Here is a 22,974-nt window from a genome sequence, read left to right as displayed (position 1 = left end):
AATAGCAGTGGCGAATAAGGATCAAAGCGGGTGGTCTGGGCGCCGCCATGTTATGCAATTACGATGCGCCGTTAACCTAACGGATCACGCACCATGGTGACATATCACGCAAAGCCAAAAACACTCTATTGTGTGCTGTATTGTGAACGAGGAACCCGCAAAGATTCCAGTACATCATCTATAATTTGGTCACTGGCCAATGATTTTTTTTTTCTAACGTTCTACTTGACCAACGAGTGTTTGTCGAACTTTTACAATGTTCCGATTGTCGTCGTTTAAAAACGCGCAGCACGTTTTGCGAGACATCTAGTAGCCTGCATATTGATGACAGTACGTGTGAACGTTGGATAGCGTCCCCACATCATTAGAACCTGTGCACGTGTGAGGTTTTCCTGCTGCGCCAGTGTTGTTTGCCAGAGCGCCTTTCAATACCTGAAGTTGCTTTGGCGAGTTGATATGATGGGTGTGCTTGAATGAAGATGGTGAGAAATTAGCTTCTTTCATCTTGAGTCGTGATTATCATGGTCCCTTATTGAATATTTTCCCGTTTAGGAGGGTGGAATCATTTGAAACTGTAAGAGGTACAATTTATCGCCGATGTTTAGAATCGGTGGCACGATGCGAAAAACCAAGCGTGCGACGTGGAAGAGGCCATCTCGGCGCGGACGAGGCACTGTTGACGCTCTCTCGAGCCGCTTCAGTTTTGGAGCACCTTGAAGCCGAAAGAAATCATTTTCGAAACGTTAGTCTCACTGGTGCGCCCACTTCCATGCTGTAAACTTATTTTATTGCTCATTATCACTTTTTTTTTTACAATTCGACTTTGATAAAATACTTAGCCTGCGCACAACCGATGAAGTGAACAAGTGCAAGCGTTGCGTCATTTTGTTGCGTCATTTTGTTGCATGGGCAATTTTCAGTCGGTGCTCGCGTGCCGAGGGACGCTTCTTCTGGTGCCGTTGACTAACATGCCTACCGAAAAAAGATAAAAATAGCAGTGCCGTTTCTTTTTTGCTCTATAAAGGAACGTGCACTATCGTGCTCAGCATGAGCTACAACGCGCGGGGTGCTGTGCCACGCCCTTTCGCATTGTAGCTCATACCGCGCGCGCTGTAGTGTAACCTTAAGTAAGGGGTAAGTTTGCGAGGCGTATAACTGGGGAACTTGATTCTTGCGACGCGTACCTCCGGTTAGGGATAGTACGTCTATTGTGTATATTGGTTACTCTTCGTGGCCGGTCTGCTTCGTTGTGGGCTCCTAATTCACGTCCGCGTCATTTACCTTGGGTAATAAATGCTTGCCTTGCGTCTACTCCTTTGCGCAGGAAGTGCGCGATCGGTTGAAGGAGATGTTTATTTGCCGCGTTCCTGAAACACCCGGACAGTCTTTCTTACTTGCTTTGAGCAAAAGGCTTGTGCTGTAGCCACTTACGAGCGAAGCATTCGCGGGAAGCCCCTCTCACTAAAGCATGTTACGTGTCTCTCCGTACCTCCGCGCTCCAGAAAGGCAGTTGCGTAACGGCTCGCGCAGACACGCAGTGGTTCGGGAATAAACAACAAAACACACCGCGTTAGCGCTCGCAGAACAAACAGCAATAAGTTAAATGTAGTGTGCAGTAAGTTGTTTGCTTTGTGCTTCGATTACGATGCTTAGTTCCCCTTCTTCTTTGTATGATGTTTTCGGGGAACATTCGTGTCTTTTTGCAGGGAACTTCGCAGCCCTGGAACAGGCTCTCAGAACTATTTGCATGCTTGCCCGCAAGCTTTTCGTTCTTTCTTTCTTTCTTTCTTTCTTTTATTTATATGGCGCCAGGCCATCTTCTGTCCGCATTGACTTCGTACCCTTGCTTGTGTGGGCAGCCACCAGCTGTGCCTTTCTCCGGTTGTTGGGAGCCTGGCGGGCATGCTTTCTTCTTCTTTTTTTCATCTTTGTGAGATCTTGCGTACAGTCTTGCAGATTATTTAAAAGTGAGACTTCTCCGTACCGAGTGCGCCCTATTAAATTTGTTTCGACTTCCTTTACACTTACGAGCATAAATTTAAACGGGAACGAAGGAGAGTCATCACGTAAAAGAGCAAAATTTCCGTTTCCGCTTTGAGGTGTGCTATGGTCGCATTTTCTAACGGCCCTCTGGACAGGACACGCAGGACGCGTTAACATCTGCCTCTTTGCTCGCGAGTGAATCGTGGTCACGAACAATCGCCGAGTGGTTGGTGCCTTTGGGACGCGTCGCGCTTGCTGTAACGTAATCGCTGACCTAACATAGGGCGCGAAAAAAAATAAAAGAAAGAAAGCAGCTGGTGGCTCAAAAGCCGCAGGAGAGAGCGAGTCATTTATTGTTGGAGATTGTAGGCTCCCTGTTGCATTCAGCGCAATATTTGGCTCAAATATTCACGGCAGCATTGTCTACAGATCGGGAACGCTTTATCATATTCAAAATGTGTTTATGTGCACATTTAACATTCTTGTTGCACGACGTATGATTGAATGTGTGAGTGATTGGGTTTAACGACCCGATGCAGCAGCACACGGGCTATAACAGCCACGATGGATCAGTTTTGACTGTTCGGGAACATTTAACGTGCGCCTGAATCTATAGAAGCCGCTACCTCTTGCCCAACACGCGCAAAACGAAACGTTTCACAAACGATGACACATTGCACCACGCTGCACGTTCTCACATATATTTGCAAATATAGGGCTGGGCATCGATTAAAAAATTTAACCGGATTAAATAGGAACATTTTATTTGATTAATTAGTTGTTTAATCGGGTTTGTGGATTCACGCTGCTGAGCGTAAATAGAATGGAAACTGTCGACTTTCGTACATGAACATCAAAGAATAAACAAGCCGCGCTATTTGAATGGACGGGCGCCTTTTATGTCACTTCAGCTACATATCGCTCGAGCGTACACTCGTATAGCAGGCATATATTAACTCAGTCGTACGAAATCACGAGTCGAGCTTGCAGTTAGCGTATTCACTTGACGACTTGTTCCCCTGACTTGGAAGTGCAGCGCGCGTGGGCGGTTTTTGTCCAATGCACTCGGGGACCTTCTAATAGTCTGGGCATTCTAGTTCAGCCTGTCAGTCGTTAATTCCATGGCTCACGAGGCCCAATTGCAAGTTTTGGACAAACAATGGAAGTTTCGGGGCGGTTTCTAGGAAGCATTCTTCAGTGGTTCATTAACTGAGGAAACAGGAGAAATTCAAATGTGGCATATATATATATATATAAAAACTTGCCAGAGGGCGAGTTTTACTGCCAACCTAGACACTCTCCCCCCTTTGCCTCGACTAACGTCGATCCGCAAGCGACATGCCTTCCCTGCCTTCTCCGATTGGCCGCGAGACCTGAACTATAGGTGGCAGCACAGCCTAGAGCTCTGTATCGGTCCGGGCCGCGCCAGGCCGGGCCGGACCTGGCTCGGGTGTGAAGTCGCGGGCCCGCGCCACGCTCGGGCTTTGGCTCGGGCGCGCTCATTAAAGGGCCAAAGTCGGGCCTTCGAGCACACGCGAACGTTATGCATTGCATGGTCCAAGGCATTCTGCGCCAAGCTGATGTGACGCGTGCAAAGTATATTTTAGTATACCTTAGCAAAGAAAATAGGAAAACAGATGTAGTCAATTTCTTTTCTACAAAAACGAACATTGTTTCCGCGTAAGGAAAAAAAATAAATTTTCTAAAAACCACTCTTCAAACCATTTTCCTGTTACCGCTTTTGCGATTGCACTATTACCACTATCGATACTACTATAATATTTTAGCGTTATGCAAGGGTCTCTCTCTCTCTCTCTCTCTCTATATATATATATATATATATATATATATATATATATATATATATATATATATATATAATCTGTGTGTGTGTGTGGGGGGGGGGGGGTTCAACTCGATTACCACCGCGGGATAAACACGCTGCGCTCGCCTGTTCGCAATGGCCAAACCTGGTGGGGACCCTTCAAGCGAAGTGGGTGCTTGGGTGTCGACGCTTGCCAGATATTGTTTACGGGACCTCGCCCGGTTAATAGCGATAAATAAGAATGACCGCAATTAAAGTATTCGTCGATTAATTGGAATGTGAATCGCCCAGCTCTGGTACACAGTATATAGGCATGCCTATGTAATATATAATGAGCAAAACGAGAACAAGGTGAAAGCAGGAGCCAACGTTTCGACAAGTGGACTTGTCTTTTTTCCAAGGCCTTGAAAAAAAAAACAAGTCCACTTGTCGAAACGTTGGCTCCTGCTTTTACCTCGTTCTCATTTTGCTCATCGTCTTGCATTTCCATCTCCCGCATTCCCCGTGTTTTCCCTGGGTATCTACTATATATACAGCCCGGATTTTATGTAACTCTAAACTTGCGGTGTTTTCCCGTTGCATTTCGGTAATATGTGTAGGAACTTTGTGCATTAGGTGCCGTGATTAAAACGTCACAGATTTTGTTACATATTGCTTCGCACTACAGAACGTCGTGAAATGTCGCCTGGTTTCAGTCGTTTTCCCTGTCGTCATACTGCGCCTGAACCGACGAAACCTTTCTCTTACGAATTTTTCAATCCATATATATGAGGATTGAACAGAAGACCTTTTCCCCGAAACAAAAAATTCAGTTCTTTGCAGCGTGGAACTGTTAAATTTGTTGCAGATATGCTGCTTCTGTGTGGTACTGGGTTATACAATGAAGTTTAATGTTTTCCGTTGTGGCTTATACTTTATTGCGTGGGTTCTATTTTCGCCTTTCTCTCGAATACAGGAACCACCGTGGTAGCTCAGTGGATATAGCGTTGTGCAGCGGAGCTCAATGTCGCTAGATGAAATCCCTGCCGTGGCGGCCGCATTTCGATGGGGGCGAAATTTAGAAACACCCGTGTACCGTGCAATAGGGTGCACGTTAACCAACCCCGGGTGGTCAAAATTAATTCAGAGGCCCCCACTACGGCGTGCCTGCTAATCAAATCGTGGTTGTGGCACGAAAGACCTCAGATTTTTTTTCTTCTTGAAAATAGAAGTATTGATATCTTTATACCCCCCCCCCCCCCCCCCCGCTTCCACACATAAAAAAGTTTTCTTCAGCGTGTCGTTTTTCTGTTTCTCTTTCTATTGGTATACGACATTACATGCGTGATTTGCGCATTGTACTCGCTTGCATTTCTCTTAACTTGATTTCGCCTCGTGTCTGTCAAACTGCATGTAGTTTCGGCTGGAAGCAGTCGTTCCGCCTTCTACTTGTTCACTTGCGGATAAAATGGCGTGAACTGGCGCAAAGTTTGGGCCGAAGAATTCAGTGGAACGATTGAAGGTCACCTTCCTTACGGGTGGTTAGTATTTAAATACTCTCTGGAAGCGGCCGCTGCGGCTGTTTGCTTTGTCGCGAAGGGGGCTTTTGTCCAGGGTTCTTTTGTCCTGCGTTCGCTGCCTTGTTTGCTTATCGCCCCCCTGAAAGCGAGATAGCGTTGGCGACGGCGGGACCGAGGCAGGCGCGTTTCCGTTCCGAGTCTTTGGGCCGCGGCCGTCTTCGCCAATTCGTTCTCGCGACGTTTGCCATTTGGCGCCGCTCAGGTTGTCGCCAACCTGACGCTCCTTCCCTCTATTCACGGACTTAAAATGTGGCCCAGACGACAACTTTAGTACGGCTGTCAAACACGCGCGTCGTCCGTTGTGTGTTCGCTTGCAACGCGCTTCCGAGCTTCTGCGAAATAATATGGTACTTCAGATTTTTTTTTTTTCAACTAAGCTTTGTTTCATCACTCCCATGCGTAGCCATAAGTTCGGGTCGCGTAATGTAGTGGTTCAAGTCGGGCAAGCGATCTCTTGGTTGCACGCTCATGCTTCGCCTCGTGTAAACTCGCGCCTGCCTCGCTCGAGCGCTATGTATGGGTGTCCCAGCTAACTTTAGCCATAGTATAAAGATGTATGAATGCCACGTAACTTGACAGAACCAAGGTAATGTTTGCCGTCGCTTGGCGATACTCAATTTCTTTTCATTCTACCTGTTTACATAATTAGTCCTAATTAATTAATGAACTTGGATATTAAAATTAGATGAAAAGTTTTCATGAGAAAATCGTAGAGCGACATGAAATACACCCGATAGAGCTTTCTGTTGCTCAATACGTGCTGCACAAAAGTGTTTTTCCGAGCGTGAAAGAAGCCAGCAAATGCACGCAAGATTGCCGCGCGTCTGGCCGCTCGAGGCACTCTGCGTGTATTCGCGGGCTTCTTTCACGCTCGGAAAAACATTTTTATGTCGTACGTATTGAGCAACAGAAAACTCTATCGGGAGTTTTTCATGTCGCTCTACGATTTTCTCGCTGGCACTTTTCATGTAGTTATAATATTTGCGAAGTTGATTAATTAAGACCATCTAATTAGGCGGTATGCAAAATATAATTTGAGTATCTCCAAGCGTCGGCAAACAACATTACCTTGGTTCTGTCCAGCTACGTGGCATTCACATATTTTTAAACTCTGGCTAAAGTTAGCTGGGACACCCTGTATATACCATATATAGGGAGCCTTTATACGCACACAGATATGTGGTGTACACGACTGGTCAATCGCACCATCAGAGCACCCTTAGGAGCACTATCTGCGCTCTGTGAAATTTCTGACGTCACAAACACTTCGGTCTGCGTGCCACACCGCACGCTCACTCGAGCTCAAGCGGTTACACTCAGAATGTTACAAACAGACACATACCCCACGCAAAACAGACTACACCATTACATGCCTGAGCTTTACGACAAGTCTTATTGCACCAATTGCAATACATCGCTTTACGTCTATCATTTACTCTGGCCGTGCTCGCAAGCTCACATAAACTGCGAACAGGACAAGCGCAAGTTTGAGGAAGCAATCCGGAGCGAAGAATTAGCTCCCCAACTCTGGGCCGTCCAGCAGGTCCACGACGCCGCCAGGAAACTCAACCTCCTGGTTCCGTCGTGGGAGACGCCCACTCCATGAGAGCCCAAAGCTCTCGTGGCCTGCAGGACCTCGAATAAAGTTTATTTCCTTCCTTCCTTCCTGCGTGGAACCTCGTTCGTCGTTGCCATGGTAATACGTCGCAGCAGCGGTATACCATATGGCGCACCGTAGCAGGTCACATTTTTACTGCGAGCGCGGCGCACTCAACACTCAACTGTGACGACTCGGTGCTTTCCGAACGCCTCCGCATGTCAGAGGTTCCCGCCTCCGTAGGACATGGATGCTCAGAGAGAATGAGTATACTCTATTGCGGACACCTGGGGACCGTTGAAAGACGGCTGTTGCTCTAGCGGAGCCGCCTCAACGCCACGTGCATCCGCGAGGGGGACACTTGGGGTTGGATTCCTTTCCTCCGATTCTATCCCTTTCTCATCATCCGTCCCGCTGTGTGACCGAACCCGTCGACAGCGGAAGCTCGGTTTCGTACGAGCCGATGACGAAGGCTAGGGACTATATGGAAAATGAAACGAATCGTTACATGATAGACGGCCCCTGTAACCGGTGTTTGTGGAGAACTAATTATATAAATGCTTCTGCAGTAGCGTAACATCTATCGTGGTGACCTTCTGGCGGCCGCTCTTCGCTCTAGTGTGCTTATGTGCCACCATACGAACACTAGATTTCACCCCCGCCTCAAGCCAACGTTACTCGGGTCCTGCAGTGACTGCGGGATTTCGCCCGTGAAGCAAGGATCTCCGTTTTTTCTGTTCCGTCTTTCCCATAACATAGGCTAGCTTTCCATCAAGTTGCATAATAAAGTTTTTGCATACCGTTCAATTTCGAACGATGCAATACAATAGGGGGAAAGGGAGGGGGGGGTGCGAAAGACGTGTTCTGAAGTCTTGCGAATGTATACAGTGAGTGCACTACTCGGTGCTATAGTGATAAACGAACGATAAATTAGGGCAATGCAGTAGAGATAAAGCAGCCTTTGTTTATTCTCTAGTGTGTGTGTGGGGGGGGGGGGGGTGACATTTGAGCGGCCGCGTAGCGTCAGGATGTTTGCGTGACACAGGATGGTTAAAACTCCCCTGATTGAGGTTGCGGTAATATTTAATTAACACGTACTGCGCATTTTCAGGTGTCTCCCACGAGAAAATATAGCCTGCTTCCGTAAGGTCTCGTCTGTCGGCCTTATGTCGCCCTGAAACGAGCCGCGAGACGTGAGCGAGCGAATTCGTCGTGCGGCCAATAGTTGTGCGCAGCAGCATCAGCGGCGGCGTCTTTTCTCCCGCGCAGGGTGGCACGGACCCGGACGACCAGACCCCGAGCGGCAGCCAGGGCGAGCCGTCCGCGTTCACAGAGTGGCACGTTCCGCTGGCATCGCGCGACGGGCCCGGTGGCGGCGGCGGCGGCGGTGGTCGTCGCCAGGAGTTGCTGCCACCGGCCGACCTGAGTCCCGGCGGCGGGGGGTCGTCCGTGCCACCGCTACCTTCGCCGGGCAACAAGCGCCGGGGCACTTTCCGGTGAGCGGATCCAGCAACTCCCTCCTCCTCACCGCGCTTATGAAACGCCCGCGCGGTCTCAACTACGCCGCGCGGCCCGTGGGTGTTCTGGGTCGGGGGTCTCGAATGCGCGTGTCGCGCGCTCCACAGAACGCTTCCCGCGAGCCGCTGTCTTAACTTGGAAGTACTACGCACAGCTCGAGCAGACGGTGACGGAGTAAGGAACGAGATGGGACGAAGCGCTGACTAACAACTGATACTTTATTCCTGGCTAAGTATAGAAAGTGGGGGGGGGGGGGGGGGGGGAAGCGAAGCACGCCGACGGAACAACCAACGAAATTAACGAGAATGGAATCGCGCGTGTCAAAAGTTAGCCTGCACGGCTTGATCATTTCTACGTTTCATGTAATTCTTAAAGATCGCCACTTGCAGATAAAATAATTCTAGTCCTTGAACTGGAGTATTCAGAGAGGTGGACATTACTTGCACGAAAAGTCGAAACACACATATTAAAACATAATTACTAACTAACCTCTCAATTAATTGCTTTGCGGGACGTATTGAAATTTACAAATTGTAGCCCGTGAGTTTTCAAGGCATATGTACTTGGAATGCATTTCCAGGATGACACCAGTGTGGAGATATGTGCCATCAAACTCGCTGTTAAAAAGCACTATTGTGCCACTTATACTTTTCTAACAAAATGCTCTCTTATGCATTGAATCACAAAAGTAACTGTAGCGCCCATGTATTTCGTCCCACACATTTGGAGACAATATCTCGAAAACTGATGCAATCCTGGAAATTCATTTCAAGTGGATGCGTCTTGCAAACTCACCGGCCACAATTCGTAATTGCAATATGTGCCATGGAGTAACTAATTCAGAAGTTAAGTTGTGAATTCTCGTTAATTAGTTTAATCTGCATTTTGATTTCTCGTACTAATGGTAACCGCCTCTCAATAATCCGGCTCAAGGACAAAAATTGTGCTATCTGCCACAGGCAATTTCTTAAAATTCCGGAAAACTTCAACATGATCGCCCGAAATGCCTCCTACAAAGTTTCAGAAATGCCTTCTACGAAGTGCAATCTGTGTATATCTGCCATTCTGGGTGAGGTGAAAATGTTACCTCAAGATTTTTTAAATACATTACGTGTCTGTCGCAGGTTCCTTTGTTACTCCGGGCAAACTATAGCAGTGCATGGCTTTCGCTTCGAGTAAGTCATTGATTGAAGTGAGAATTAATGCCAGCTGTCAAACGCAAAACTTGAAAAAGAAGAAAACTTGGATAAAAATTACGCACAGCCCTATGTGGGATGCTGCCCACTAGTCGCAGTTTCGTCTCTATGAGACAGTGAAGCTGTGCAAACTGTTAACACTTGCGAGCTTCACACGCAAAGGTTAGCGGTGTAGTTGCGTAATTCATTTCGCATACTGTGTTCTGAGAGAAACACAGAAGCGCACGCATTAAAGTCCACCACAATAATCAGCACGTCAATATGCGTGCGCTGAACTAGCATGTGTGTGTATACGTATAAACAAGGGGACGCGTACTGTTACTGCGCAGAAGAAACAAGCAAAACGCGGCGAAATAAATTCGCCTGACCAATGTTCAAAATTGACGCAAACGAAGAGCACCACGCCCAATATTCCTCAACGCTGCATGAAACCAGTAAGCTAAGTTTGCGCCATTGCGGATGCTTTAGGGGGGGTATGAATCAGAATCACCGTGCTTCAACCTGACAAATTAAAGAACACACGCCCGCAAGCACGTCGAGAAAATGAATCTGTAAGAAAACTGTTAGCGTTTGCTTTCATTTCCGCTTTTTGAACGTCTATAAGCGCCATTGTCGTCAAAAGCCTCTCTTGTACTGCGTTTTCTTTTTTCATAGACTGTTTTCACAGACTACATACTTTCCTCAGCCCTTTTGGGAGTTTTAATTTTTTTGCTGCGTTCAGGTTGCTCAGCTGTTTCTTTTGCATGTCGGCATATGGATACACAGCTGGAAGGTAATTTTTCAATGACAATGGATATCATCAGTAACGTTTGATAACCTTCAAAATTATATAATGTGTTGTATAAAAACTAAACAAAAGGTAAGCGTATGCCATATAAGTCGTTACCTGCAGCGCATTTCTGCTTATCTTTTGCTGGTTTGGGCCGCTGTATTGGACAACAGTCGAACGACGACGAGCGAGCGAGCTGCTCAGAAAATTCTTGTAGCCGTGAGCGTGACATTGGCCTGTGTAAGTGATGGACGTAACGTGGTATTCGGTCACGTGTACAATTATAAAGCGTTTCTTGTTTTTGTACATGTCGTGTCTTTCGCGCATAAAGAAGCAAGTTTGCATGGTTGCGTGTTTTCTCGATTACTGTACAGCAAAACCAGCTAGTACAGAAGTTTTTTCCTTCGGTAGTAGCGTGGAGGTAGCTTCCTGTGTTCAGTAATTGCTGCTCGTAGTTTTCGCTGTATCTCAACCGCTACGAACGCGTCTGCAAAATCTGCTCCGCTTTCGCGACCCGTGTGATCAAGAACCTGTTTGGGCGGGCGTGGCATCGGGAAGAGGCCGCGCCCGCTTCTTTCAGAACGACATGCGCGCTCTCAACCTTCCCTTCCTGTGCTATTCTTTCGGCGCGAATAGAGTGGCAAAGGGGTTAGAAAAGGTATCCCCAATGGCGGACTGACTGACACGCTCTTAAAGAAAAAAAAAAAAAGGTTACTATGAAGTCGAGTTGAAGTGATAAAGCAATGCTCTGGAACGTCTAAAGGCCGGAATACATGGAGCGAATATGCGACGAATAGTCGGCGTTCGACGCCCGGCGGCGTACGCGCGACGCGCGGCGGCGTAGAAAACGTCGTTCGCCGCCGATCCAGCTGGCGCAGAAAAGTTCGTCGGGCGGCGACGATACCGGAAGCGGCAAACGAGCGGCGCCCCAAAGCGAGCCAATCAGGTCTCACTATCCGCCCCAACTTCCGGCTACGCTTCCCCGCTTGTCCGTGTATCCCGATCCCGCTCTATCGTTCACGCCGGTCTCCCGCTTTTCGTATTCATGGCATCCAAAGCGGCGCGGCTGGAATTTAACAAGTTAATAACAGCCATGGTTAGACAAGCTCACGTGCGCTACTTTCGGGTCTGCTTGCTTCGGCCGCGCGCGCGCATGAGCCACAGAACAGAACCGCGGAGTCGAAGGAGCCGAAAGTTGTTTACCCACCCAGTGTTGCCACAACGCATAGCATCGCCGCTTTCTTTAAACTACATCGGCACATGAATGTCTCAAACACATAAAAAAGACTAGAAATCATTTCTAAACAAAATATTACGCGTTTTTAGTGTTCCGTAATTCAAAAGCGATAATAATTGTCGTTAAAGTTTTTTTTTTTTTGTCATGTGTTTCACGACAGCGCATTTGCCTCGTCTAGCCACACTGATAACAACGCAGCGACTCGCCGGCGGCGGCCGGCCTGTCTTCGCTCCATGTAGCGCAGCCCGACGAACATGCGGCGTCGCGCCGCGGCAGATTTTCTGCCGCCCGAACTTCGTCGTGAAAGTTCGCTCCATATATTCTGGCCTTAAGGCGTCAATGTAATCGCGAGCAGAGCTTTAGTAACCGAGAAATTGAGGTAAATGCATGGCACGATTTGAGACCCCCCAGCGACATTCCGGTACTAGCCTGATGACGAAGGCACTCCTCATCATAATTTATGTCACTAGTACTAAACTACTCGTATTAAAAAGATCATTTCCTCAAACCTCGACACACGGGCTGCTTTTGTCCTCTACTGCAACAGCATGCAACAACGAAAAAAAAAATTAAAATAAAACAATAATCTTAATAATAATAATAATAACTTTCGCTTCGTGAATTCACTTGAAACGTGAATTAACTTTCGTTAATTCACGTTTCTTCTCGCGTCTTTTATCGCATATTGCTAGCCTAACTAGCGTGGCCCAGCGCACACATGATCGTCAGTCCTGCCGGTTCATGGCTGCACGAGCGCTCGCTAAATGAAATTCACGTATTGTGAGGCGAAAGAGAAGACTTATGTTGTTACAGCCATCGAATAGACGCGCACTGATTGAGGTAAAAAAAAATGAAAAGAAAAGGACCAATGGGACCTCGAATTTTCGGCTGCTGCCGTGCATGTCGTTGCGAATTTGAGGCATTTTATGCGCGCTCGATGCTTCTTTCTTTTTCTTTTTTTATTTTTATTTTACGCTCCGACTGGCCGGCGCGTGCCGTCTTTGCCAATAGTGCGGAACTGGTGCTCCCGAGTTCCGGCTTTGCGGTGCTTTCGGCCGCTACCGTGAATTGAACAGCGATCTTGTCGCCGATATTGTTTGCAGGCCATCTATAAAAAAAGCCTGGGATATTAAATTTTCCCGGTGGCTGCCGCCTCAGTTTGTGAAGTAAGTTGCAGTTGGTATGCTTTGCGCGCAGGTGCTGTAAGATTTGTCGGACGATCCCACCGCTGTTACCAGTTGTAGGAGGTTGTCGGACGATCTCGCCGCTGCCACCATTTGTAAGGTTTGAAGGTCGTAGAGAGGAACTTGGGAGGAACTAGGCGTACAGGGTTTATTTACAGTATTTCCAGTTTAAACAAGAGATACATTCGACAGTCTAAGCGTGGCTCCCAAATAGAGCACGCAAGACGAAGCATACAGCAATCGAGCACACAGCTCACGAGCACAGAGCACGACGACGAGCACCCCTAGCAGCCGACAACAGCCGCTTATAAGCACTTCGTGTTCCCTAGATCCCTAGGTGAGGCAAAAACGTTCGACGTCATCGCAGCCGGCCCCCTTTTGAGGGAAGGGAGAAGGGGGTTTACACACACACGTACGCACAGCTTTCACTGCCGATTCGCAACGTCAAACGCCAACGCAATAGACCCGCCGCTTGCCCATTATCTTGAGTCTTGAAAGTTGCATTGGTTCCCCGAGCTGACCCCCGCCGCGTGGCCGCCGGTTGTCCCTTGTCCGGCGCCTCTAAATTCCAGAGCTGCCTTTCTCCTGTAGTCGCAGATTCCCCGAACGAGGCGCATGGTGGATTAACGCCGCCGTAGTCAAGTTCTCCAAAGGAAGTTCATGGTTGGATAGCACTGTCGTCCTCGCTGGTTCTCTGAAGGGCGCCACCACCGCGGATCGATCGAAGCACCTGCAGCGGGCTGAGATAGTTTTGCAGAGCAGTACCCCTGCAGGCCGATCCTAACAGTGCCACAATAATGGCGTGCGAGCTCCGCGCGACGCACCCGTGGCATTTCTCGCCTTCGCTTTTTAGCCAGGAGAATGCAGTGCACGTATGCGAAAAAGTTCCGCTTTGCCTCGTGCCAGCTGCCTGTGCTTGTTTCCTGCGCGAGCAGTTTTTCAGATGTTACGTGATGCTATTGGAGGGTCAAATTTGGGCTCTTTTTATATCTGCCTCCCAATCTTGAAATAAAGGAAAAGTAATTTGAAGGAAAATTTGTTGCTCTACTGCCAGTAGCGCGCATAGTGCTTCGAGCGAACACCTCCCTTCAAACTATGTTGAGCAAACATTTTGTCCTGAGGTGGGCTAGTTCCGAATCGAAAGATTGTGCTTTCTTCATTTTTTAAAGGGTAGGCCATTTCCGTTCTTTCTGTCTGCGAAATTACGCTTGTATAGCTTACTTACGAGTGAAAAGAACAAAGCGAAATAAAACAAGGAAGCACTGAAAAAGCAGATCTATATATAGTACAGCCACAGTTGCTCGAGGAACAAGAATTTGATTCGTCGAGCGCTCGCCATTTGATACACTGCGGCGCCGGCGGCCACTGCTACTCGGGAGAGAAATTCGGCAGCCATTACGCTAGCTTCTGTCAACCTCGTATTTCAACAAACAGCAGCAAAAGAAAAGTACGTTTTTATAGCTACAGGCTGTTCTTTTGGGCGCTCTCGTCTGGATGTGTCCGCGAAGTCTCGTCGTCGTAACACGTGTGCGCTCAATAGACATATGTATGTATATGTAGCCTCGCGCCGTCGTATACTTATGCGCGTAGTGCAGACCGTGAGAATTGCCGCTAGTTTTATGCCGATTTACTTTATCTACGTTTTACGCATCAGCAACAAGCCATAGCCGTTTGGGTGCGTGTGCGAGGGTTTTGTGGTCTCCCTTATTCAAGGCGCGTGACTTACGACGGATGCGGAGAAAAGCCGTCAAGCGGGAATAAAGGCAAGAAGGCTGCCCGCATGTACTGTCAGTTAAATAGCACACGGCATCACCTGGCCTCGGGAGCATTGAGTGCGCAACTCCTTGGGGTAGTGCACTTGGAGGTGTAGGTCCAACGACCTGTCTCCTGTTGGCGCAAGCGTAACAAGCACAGTTTCCGTGCGGACAGCCAAGGAGGCACCTCACCAGGTTTGACGAGGCGCGTGCAAACTCGCTCGCAGTGAGTAGGCCGCACCGTGAAGATCGTGTCCTCAATGCATTACGCCGACGTACGCCGCGAAAACAGCTGCAAATCCGAAAGAATGCGCGCAGGCCCTTGCTCTCGAAGAAGCGCCCTCTGATCGCAAACGAGATGACGTCACACGCGTGGCGCTCCCAGTCGCGCGCACACCGCTTGCAGCGCACGACTAGCAGCGCCAGCAGCTCGAGAATTCCCGGGAAACGATGGGCGCCTCGCGAAATGTGCCGCGAATCAAGTTGGGCCAGCCGGTGGGGACACTGCAAGTGCATCGTGCAGCGCCTACGCAGAAGGGAAGAGACGAGAATGAGATGTCTCAACTTTGCTTTGAGTTTATCGCTAGCTGCCTCCGCTGCAGGGGCAGTGTAAAACAGACCACTATCAGTGTCTTCTCCGTCAAGTTTCCGTAGGCCAATTCTTGTTGCAGCACGTTTCGCACCCTCTACCTGCATGGTGGCAGTGTCGAGTGAGGCTGCTTCCGTATAAGCGTCCCGTGTTACGCAAGTACGTCTGCGCTAATTCTGTTTTCCGTTTCATCTCCTCCTTACTTTTTGAAAAGTTTTCTCGCAGCTAGCAGCCGTAAACGCGGCCGCGATCGATTCTTTCTTGGGGGAGTCGGTGTGTATGGAATTCGTTATACTCGTACTTTATGCGTAGGCGACTAAATATAGCTACTCGCCGCCAGTGCTGAGGTGAATGCAGGGCGTCGGAGATGACCGTGGGAAATTGCAGACTGTGTCCAACGTTGGGCTCTCTACCCCCCAGCCGGGCGCCGCGGTTTCGGGCGGAGAAGCCCTGCCGCGGCGGCGGGATTTTTGAGCGGCTCCTAATGCCCGGCGGCGGCGAGCTCTTCGTGGGATAATCCGTTTATCCCCCGCTGTGTTTGCCGGCAAAAGGCGCTCGCGCGCGCGTGCGTCCGGACCGCGAACAGCTGCGTCCTTGATGGAGGGGGGGCGTCGGTGATGCTCGCCACCTTGTGGCGATATAGGTTGTTTGTTTGCCAGCGGGGGTTGTGCCTGGGCTCATTCTCGCGCCTGTGGGCGTGCGCACTCCCGGGCCTGCGGCTCTGTGCCGCACCTCCCTCTTACCGTGCGGTGCGCGTTCCTCAAGTGACCGCTCTATTTTGTGTGTGTTTTGTGCGTGTTTCTGCGGTACTCATCGATTGGCTCGTGAATACGGGTGCGCGCGCGTGTAGCATTAGGCAGTTATATATCAGACCGTTGCCGGTTACGGGCTGCAGCGCGCATGCGCGAATAACTGCATTCGTGCTTAGGGTGGCGCTGGTCACGTGGTCCTCTACACACACTGGTGGCCGAAATCCTTTCTTCCTTTCCTTTCCGTTTTGGGCGCGCCATTTTTTTTTTCACATAAAATACACCATTTTGTTTGTTCGCGATGCGTTGGCATGCATATATAAGTATTGCGTGGTATACGTGAGACGCATATTTTCGCGCGCTGAGAATTTTCCTCGTGGTTTTAATGCCATAGCGTTTAGGAGCTCGTGTCGCAGAGAAATCAGTCGGCGGCCCTCGTCGGTGTCCAGGGTCGGACGTCGTGTCGGCGATAATGATTTTCGAACCGCCCATAGCCAGGCCCTCTATGTGACGCAAGAGATTTACTGAACTGATTGAATTTCTCAAGCTAAAATACGTGGAAAAATCATAAACTGTCACTTGCACACAACCTACAGACATGATAGCTCTCGGATTGTAATTTGACTATACGAGAAAACATAATTATGTTACGTGAAAACTCCCAAGAAACCCCTTTTCTAGCGTTTCTACCATTCACAGACCAGCCGCGGCGTCCGCCATTTGCGCGCACCGGCGCGCGGTTGTTTTGGGGACTACGGAGCGGCGTGCCCGCTTCCTTGCAATGCCTCCAGCTGGCGCTCGCCTCCGTCGCATCGCGTCGCGCACAAGAGGCTGCGTTTCTACCACAAAGCCCGGCTTCGTGCATACATGCACGAAGGATGGCTTCGCGGCGAGCGTTTCGTCACATGCGCTCCTCTTACCGGTAAGCATGAGAAGCAATCAGGGATCTCTGAATGCTATCGTGTTCCACTCTTAAAAGTGAAGCTTAAGCGTCCTCCAAATTTTTGACTTTGCCATTCCCTCCTTATAAGGCAGTATCACGCTTTTTCTCCTATTTACCGTCTTGTATAGTATACCATACACGTCAAGATTAGCATATCTTACGTCTGTTGACGTTAGAAGGCAACGGCGTGAACGACAAATGACTTTTGGCGGTACCTCCCATGAAATTAAGAGTCATGTAATCCAGAATTACATGCCTAAATCTTCTTTCAGCGTTCACTTCTGCCCTAAATTTGCTTAGCTCAACGAGCTATGTTGTGCGGCACGGAGTCGGCCCTTGTGAGGCGTACTTTGGCAAAGACTATCGTGAAGGCACGCGCTTCCAGCCATTTTCTTTCCCCGTTAGGTGCCCGCATCTTTGCTTACAGGCAAATGGGTGAGCACACTCAGAAATGTGCCTTGATTTGTATTTGTGTACATGTAATTGTGACATTGTTTAGCTTCATTCTCTGTCGTGAAAGACCTTAAAAAATGTTTGCTACAGATGCGGAAGCTTTGTCTCTTGCACGGCGAGCGTAGGACTTGCGTTTTATCTATTGTCGGAGCCCTTAGTCCTACGTTATTTTCGACTGGTCTTACCGAGATCCCTTATCCTGCAGCTGCCCCAAATCCCATTCGGAAGAGCTGCCGAAAGGAGCCGAATGCTTGTCTGACAAAAGAGAAAATTGTAACCGCGTGAGACTTCCGGCTCGCGGTAATCCGCACCCACCGTTTTGGTTCTGTTTTATTTCCCATCATATTTTCCCGGTGATATACATCCGGACTGGCGTTGTCAGCCCAGATTCCGGCGGTGAGAGCCGTGTGTACTTGTCTCCACAGCATTCATTTCTCCGAACGGCGCTTGCGAACGCGACTGGCTGCAATCGCTATCGCCATGCGCTTGAGAGAACTTCGGGGCTCATTTCCGAAACAGCCCTTTGCTTTTGCTGTACGTTATTGCGCATTTTTCTTCCGCAAAAGCGCTTTGCGGCTGGGTCTTCCACCAACTTCCTGTCAGAGCCTATGAGGGAATTCACGTCACCGCTGCGCTCAGACAGAACCCGCGAGGAACAACGTATAACGAAGCGAGGTTAACCACAGACGTGTTTCTCAGTTGCTGCCGATCGCGGATGGTCGGCTAGACATAAGCGCTGTAACTGGCGTTGTTCTGCCAGTTTCGTACGCAATCCATGATCTTCAGCCTTACCACCCCTTTCCCTATATAGAGTAATTCTATAGTATATGCTATAGAATTACACTATATAGGGAAAGGGAGAGGCTCCACCCAGAAAAGCGTCTTGCGCTTCGCCTTTATCCCACCGCGCTTTAACAAATATAGTGCCCTTACAGATGCCACCGGCACGTAGAGGATGTGTCCTAGACTGTTCAGCAACAACCAGTGTGGGTACGAACAAGACAGCTCGCAGCGCAAACATGTTGCCTGAATGTGGGGTTAGTTGAAGGCTCTCATTGAACGCTAAACCCCATGAGCGCGATTTTGTGCGCGACAGCGACGGCTTCGAGCGACGGATCGGGACGTCGCTTGAACAGATCGCTCGGTCTTGTCGCGCGATCGCTTGGTTCGGCAAATCTATAATTCGTCGCTCGTCGCCCGGAAGTGCTATGAGCGACTAGCCAATAGCGCGAAGCCGGAACTGGATGTACATCACTCAATTACTACCGATGGTGGCACGGAACGAGCAAACGTTTGATTTTTATAGTGCAAGGATAAGAACCTACTGGAAGACATTCAGAAATATTGTATGCTACTTTTTACGGTAGAACACATAAAATTAAGTTAATAAAGCACTCGTCACGCTAGTTTCGGCGCCTATATTGCTGCCCTCATGCCGGCAACACTGGGGAGACGTCGCTCGAAGTCATCGCTCGCATGGGGTACGACTTGTAGGCGACGAGCGAACGCGACAGCCATCTCCATCGTGTCGCTTGTCGCTGTCGCGCGCAAGATCGCTTGCATGGGGTTTATACTTGACTTCGTGTGTACGACCTCTCCGTAACCCCCCTCCCCGCCATCCCGCCCTTTTTTTCTCTCTTTTATGTGGAATAGTATCGACGCACAAGATGTTTCCCTAGCCACAGCCGGACTGGAGTAGGCGCAGCGCCCGCGTGTCCGCGCGTGCTCAGCCCGGCCGTCTGAGGAGGGTGGGGAGTGGGGGGGGGACATGTTCACAAAGGATAAGGAAAGACGGGGAGAGCAGGATGAAGCGATTCGCTGGCGTGGATGCTTGCATGTTTCTTCGAGGAGCGTTTGCCGTGCATTCCTGACCTGCCGCTGACGTATACACTCGGTCTCACCGGCTCCGTAGCCAATTCTGTGGTTTGTGTCAGCCAATCAATAGCGAGAGCCGGCCGCGTGCTGCAGAGACGGGAGGATGTCTCGCGCATTGTGCGCTACCGGTGACAACGCAAGAATTACAAACAAGCTCCACCCACAAAAAACGCATGACGTTCACGTATGAAAGAGAGCCGAGCCAGATGTGGTTCGCTAACATTTATATACAAATTGTATAAAACCAGTTAGGTTCTCTTATTTCCCTGACGTCAAGCGGTATTACGTGTTTAAAACAGCCGTCTTTTCTTTTTTTTTCGTACAGATCCATCTGTCTTTGGGTTACGGGTTTCAGGATGAAACTTGAATGTCTAGGGTACACTTTATTGTTGATCCTAATATCTCTGCTCAGCCAAAGTTGTTATTTCAGCTTGAAACAACGATGTTTTATCTTTTACTTAGCCCAGCATTTGCATTAGAAGCGCAGAGTCACTAAACTGTGAGCTGGCTCGGCTCTCTGGGGTGAAGCGTTTTTGTGGATGGAGGAAAGTTTGAAATTCTTAGGTTGTCACCGACTATAATCCTTCCATGACGCCTCAACCCAGTCGGCGTCGCTCGGAGGGCGATCAGAGGTGACGTAGGAGGAACCATTTTTTCTTATCTTTACTGGTTACTGACGCGACACGCAGCTTTCATTGCACAGCGCAAGGTTGGTAACATGAAGAAGAGATGTGTGCTGCAGGCGCGAGTCCCTTGACGTGTACGCGAGAAATCTGACGGTGTCTGTGCTGCTGTGGTGACTGGCTGCATTTACACTAAAACAAGGGTGCGCGTGCTTTCGTTGGAAGCTGAACCAAAGAAAATCATTTATAGCAGTGCGTCACTTAAGTATATGAAGACGTAGTCTACGCAGAGTGTTTTAAAATGTAGGGTATTCTCTATCTCCCGTTGTCGCAATCTATATCGCATTCTGTTTTTTTTTTTTTTTTTTTTTTTTTTTCAAGCGCGAACTATGAAGCGTGTCAAATAATTATTTCTTTTCTTTCAATTTAGTGAACGTTACACCGCTAGCGAAAGCTTTAATCAACCGCCATAGTCTGATGCAACTGTGCGCATTATAATTATTCTCCTCTTGTTTTATTTGTCCACCTTTGAGACTACTATTAGATGGACCACAGAGCGCTGGTCACTGACTGCGTTTACGTATGACCTCAGTAAACGCAGTTGAATGACAGCACCGTGTTCTGCAAAAAAACAACTTCTATGTCGAATAGCGCACAAAGTTGGGAGTTGTTACTATTTCTTTTTGTTTCGCTGGTGACTTTTGTTTCAGATTGCGCATCCGATACGATCTTTCTCTCTCCTCCGATACTTCCGCGCTTTCACGACAATTTTGGGACTCCGGGCCGGCGCATTGGACACGGTTCCGAGCTCAAGTTGCCATTAGCAACGAAAGGTGATTTTGTATCACGTTTTAGCCGAGAACCGCGAAGCGGCAGTGCCGCATCGTCGTTATCCTCCCCGGTGAGCCTTCAGTGGAGGAATTGATTTCGACAGCAAAGGAAATAAAAAATTTAAAACCGGGGGAAAAAAGTGAGGAAACGAATGCTCTTGGTTGCCGCGGAGCATGCGAACCAATCTTTCGAGAGGCCGCGATGTCGGGCTAAAACATGATTGAAGAAAAAAAAAAAAAAAGCCCACGGGGTAGTGAAAACGCGCCGAAAGCGGGCCGCGCCAATTTTGGCGCGTAATTAGTTTGCGCTGTGGGCGCGGCCTTTAATTTTCAGTGTCGCACATTCTTCTTCGCGCCGTCCTTGGGGGAGCTCTGCCGTGGCCGCCGATTGCTTTGCCTCCACGCGCGCTGCCGCTCGCGCCTTTTTTTTTTTTTTTTTTTGTCTATGTGCCGAGCGGGGCAAAATTGTGTGTCCTGAATTTCCCCCTGTCCTTTATTGGCACCGTTCGGGGGGGCAGACAAGTGGATGCTTCATTTGCGTTTGCCGGGCACCTTCATTTTGTTCGCGAGTTTGAGTAGCATTCCTATTTCTCTCTCTCTCTCTTTTCTCCTCCGCTCTAATAGGAAATCGAAGCTTCTCCTGTGTGTTCCTCCCTGCGAGCGGCGCTCTAACCTTGAACTAGCTCCGTTTTGTTTTCTTTGGGGCCGCGACCGGAGTGCGATAGTGTCGCCTGGCGAAGCCGGACGCTTGTGCCCTTTGAGCTGTGGGTGTACGGGCCAACCGGGGACCACTCGCTCGGATGAGAGCCCCGTTTAATTTTGGCCCCTCTTGATGAACGCGGCGGTGGCTTCACTGTGGCAACTGTTTGCAATCAGCATGAAACGGAAGAGCGTCCTATTTACAGACCGCTGTGTAGCCGGTCCTTCGCGCAACCCCCAACATCATACACATACAAGCGCACGCTCACTTTCTTCTCTTCTTTTTTTTCATTTCTTTTTAATTTGCTTTGATTTTGCACCGCTGCCCTAGCCTCAAAGTAAGCGGCAGAAGCCATTAAATACACCGTAGTGCTTGCATACAAGCACGTGTGGTTGTTGCCTGTACAAGGAGTTAAAGGGACACTATAAGGAACAACGTCTGGCCCGTTTTAGACAGGCAAAGTATTCTGTCAATGACCTACTTTTATTTATTAGGCGGAAATGAGGTTTGGCTATGCTACAGGGGAGAAAAACAAGGCCACAGTTTCCTTTCCTGGATCTCACGCCGAAACATCAGCCCCGGCAATTCGGCCTGACGTCACGGATTTCCAAAGTGCTTTCCCAAATTTATCCGTTTCTGCGCCCAAAAAGAAGTTCTCGACACTTGCTGTAGGTTGAGTCTTCTGTTCCTTCGGAGAGCAGTATATTGCACTTCTTTGCCAACAGACAAATCAACTATAGGCCCGAGCAGGCAATGTCGAAATCCATGACGTCATCACTTCGATTTCTGGCGAGAACTTCAGGACTGCGTCACCACCCGTCTTCTGTTCTTGCGTTCTTTTCTTTCCTTTTTCCTTTTTTTTTTGTTTGCTTTCCAAGCTTTTTGTCGCAGTATAGGAGCCTTGTTCCTGAAGCGCAGTTTACTAATATACGCTAGCTTAATATCCTTTAACGTACTATCTCCCTCATTTGCTATTAATGGTTTTTTTTTGTTTTTTGTTTTTTTGATGTGCAAAGCGCAGTCGGCATATTGTCCAGTCCCAGGCGCTGCAGACTTTCCTCTCCCGCGTTGCATCATTACGCCGTCTCGAAGCAGAACGAAGGGAAATTTGGTTGCTCGACAGTTTTTACGGATAAAATTACAGGCATCGACATACCACCGCTGCTTTTTTGACAAGTGTACATGTATGTGCTCGGGTATTATATAAAACTGGTTCAGCGTTGGCGCAGCATGTCAACTTTAGGTAAAAGTTAGATGTCTATAACTGCCTACATTGACTAACTTGTTCGCTAGTTATTTCTGTTTAGGGCCATATAAGAACCGGCATGTGTAGCCCCCTGTACGTGCTCCCCGAAAAGTATATACCGAGACGCTCGGTTTCGAGAACTGCGCAGACGTGTACTTGAATACCTGGAACGCTGGTGAATATCTCGGCAAGAAACGCTGGTGTTTATTCGCTGCGATGACTGTGTTATGTCTCTGTGTTTAATATGCCTATTTTTAATATTCCAGCTCTTCTTTGAGCGTGTTTAGGCAGTACAGACGAATCACGACTAAAACACGTAAAAAAAAATGAAAAAAAAAAACGTA

The 22,974-nt window shown here is 48.7% G+C and overlaps 1 protein-coding gene across 3 annotated transcripts in view; it reads left to right on the top strand.

Annotated features, from left to right (window-relative positions):
* Nucleotides 1-22,974, top strand: part of trio (trio Rho guanine nucleotide exchange factor) — a 251,643-nt gene that overhangs the window by 107,057 nt on the left and 121,612 nt on the right. For all 3 annotated transcript variants that reach the window (XM_055061522.2, XM_050192948.3, XM_050192949.3), the window contains exon 36: nucleotides 8,234-8,460. In XM_055061522.2, coding sequence (XP_054917497.2) covers nucleotides 8,234-8,460 — 227 coding nt within the window. The remainder of the gene's footprint in view (nucleotides 1-8,233; nucleotides 8,461-22,974) is intronic.

This window comes from Dermacentor andersoni, chromosome 1 (genome assembly GCF_023375885.2).
Source record: "Dermacentor andersoni chromosome 1, qqDerAnde1_hic_scaffold, whole genome shotgun sequence".
Classification (NCBI taxonomy): Eukaryota; Metazoa; Arthropoda; class Arachnida; order Ixodida; family Ixodidae; genus Dermacentor; species Dermacentor andersoni.
Note: the sequence above shows the minus strand (reverse complement) of the source record. Positions and strands in the feature narration are given on the sequence as shown.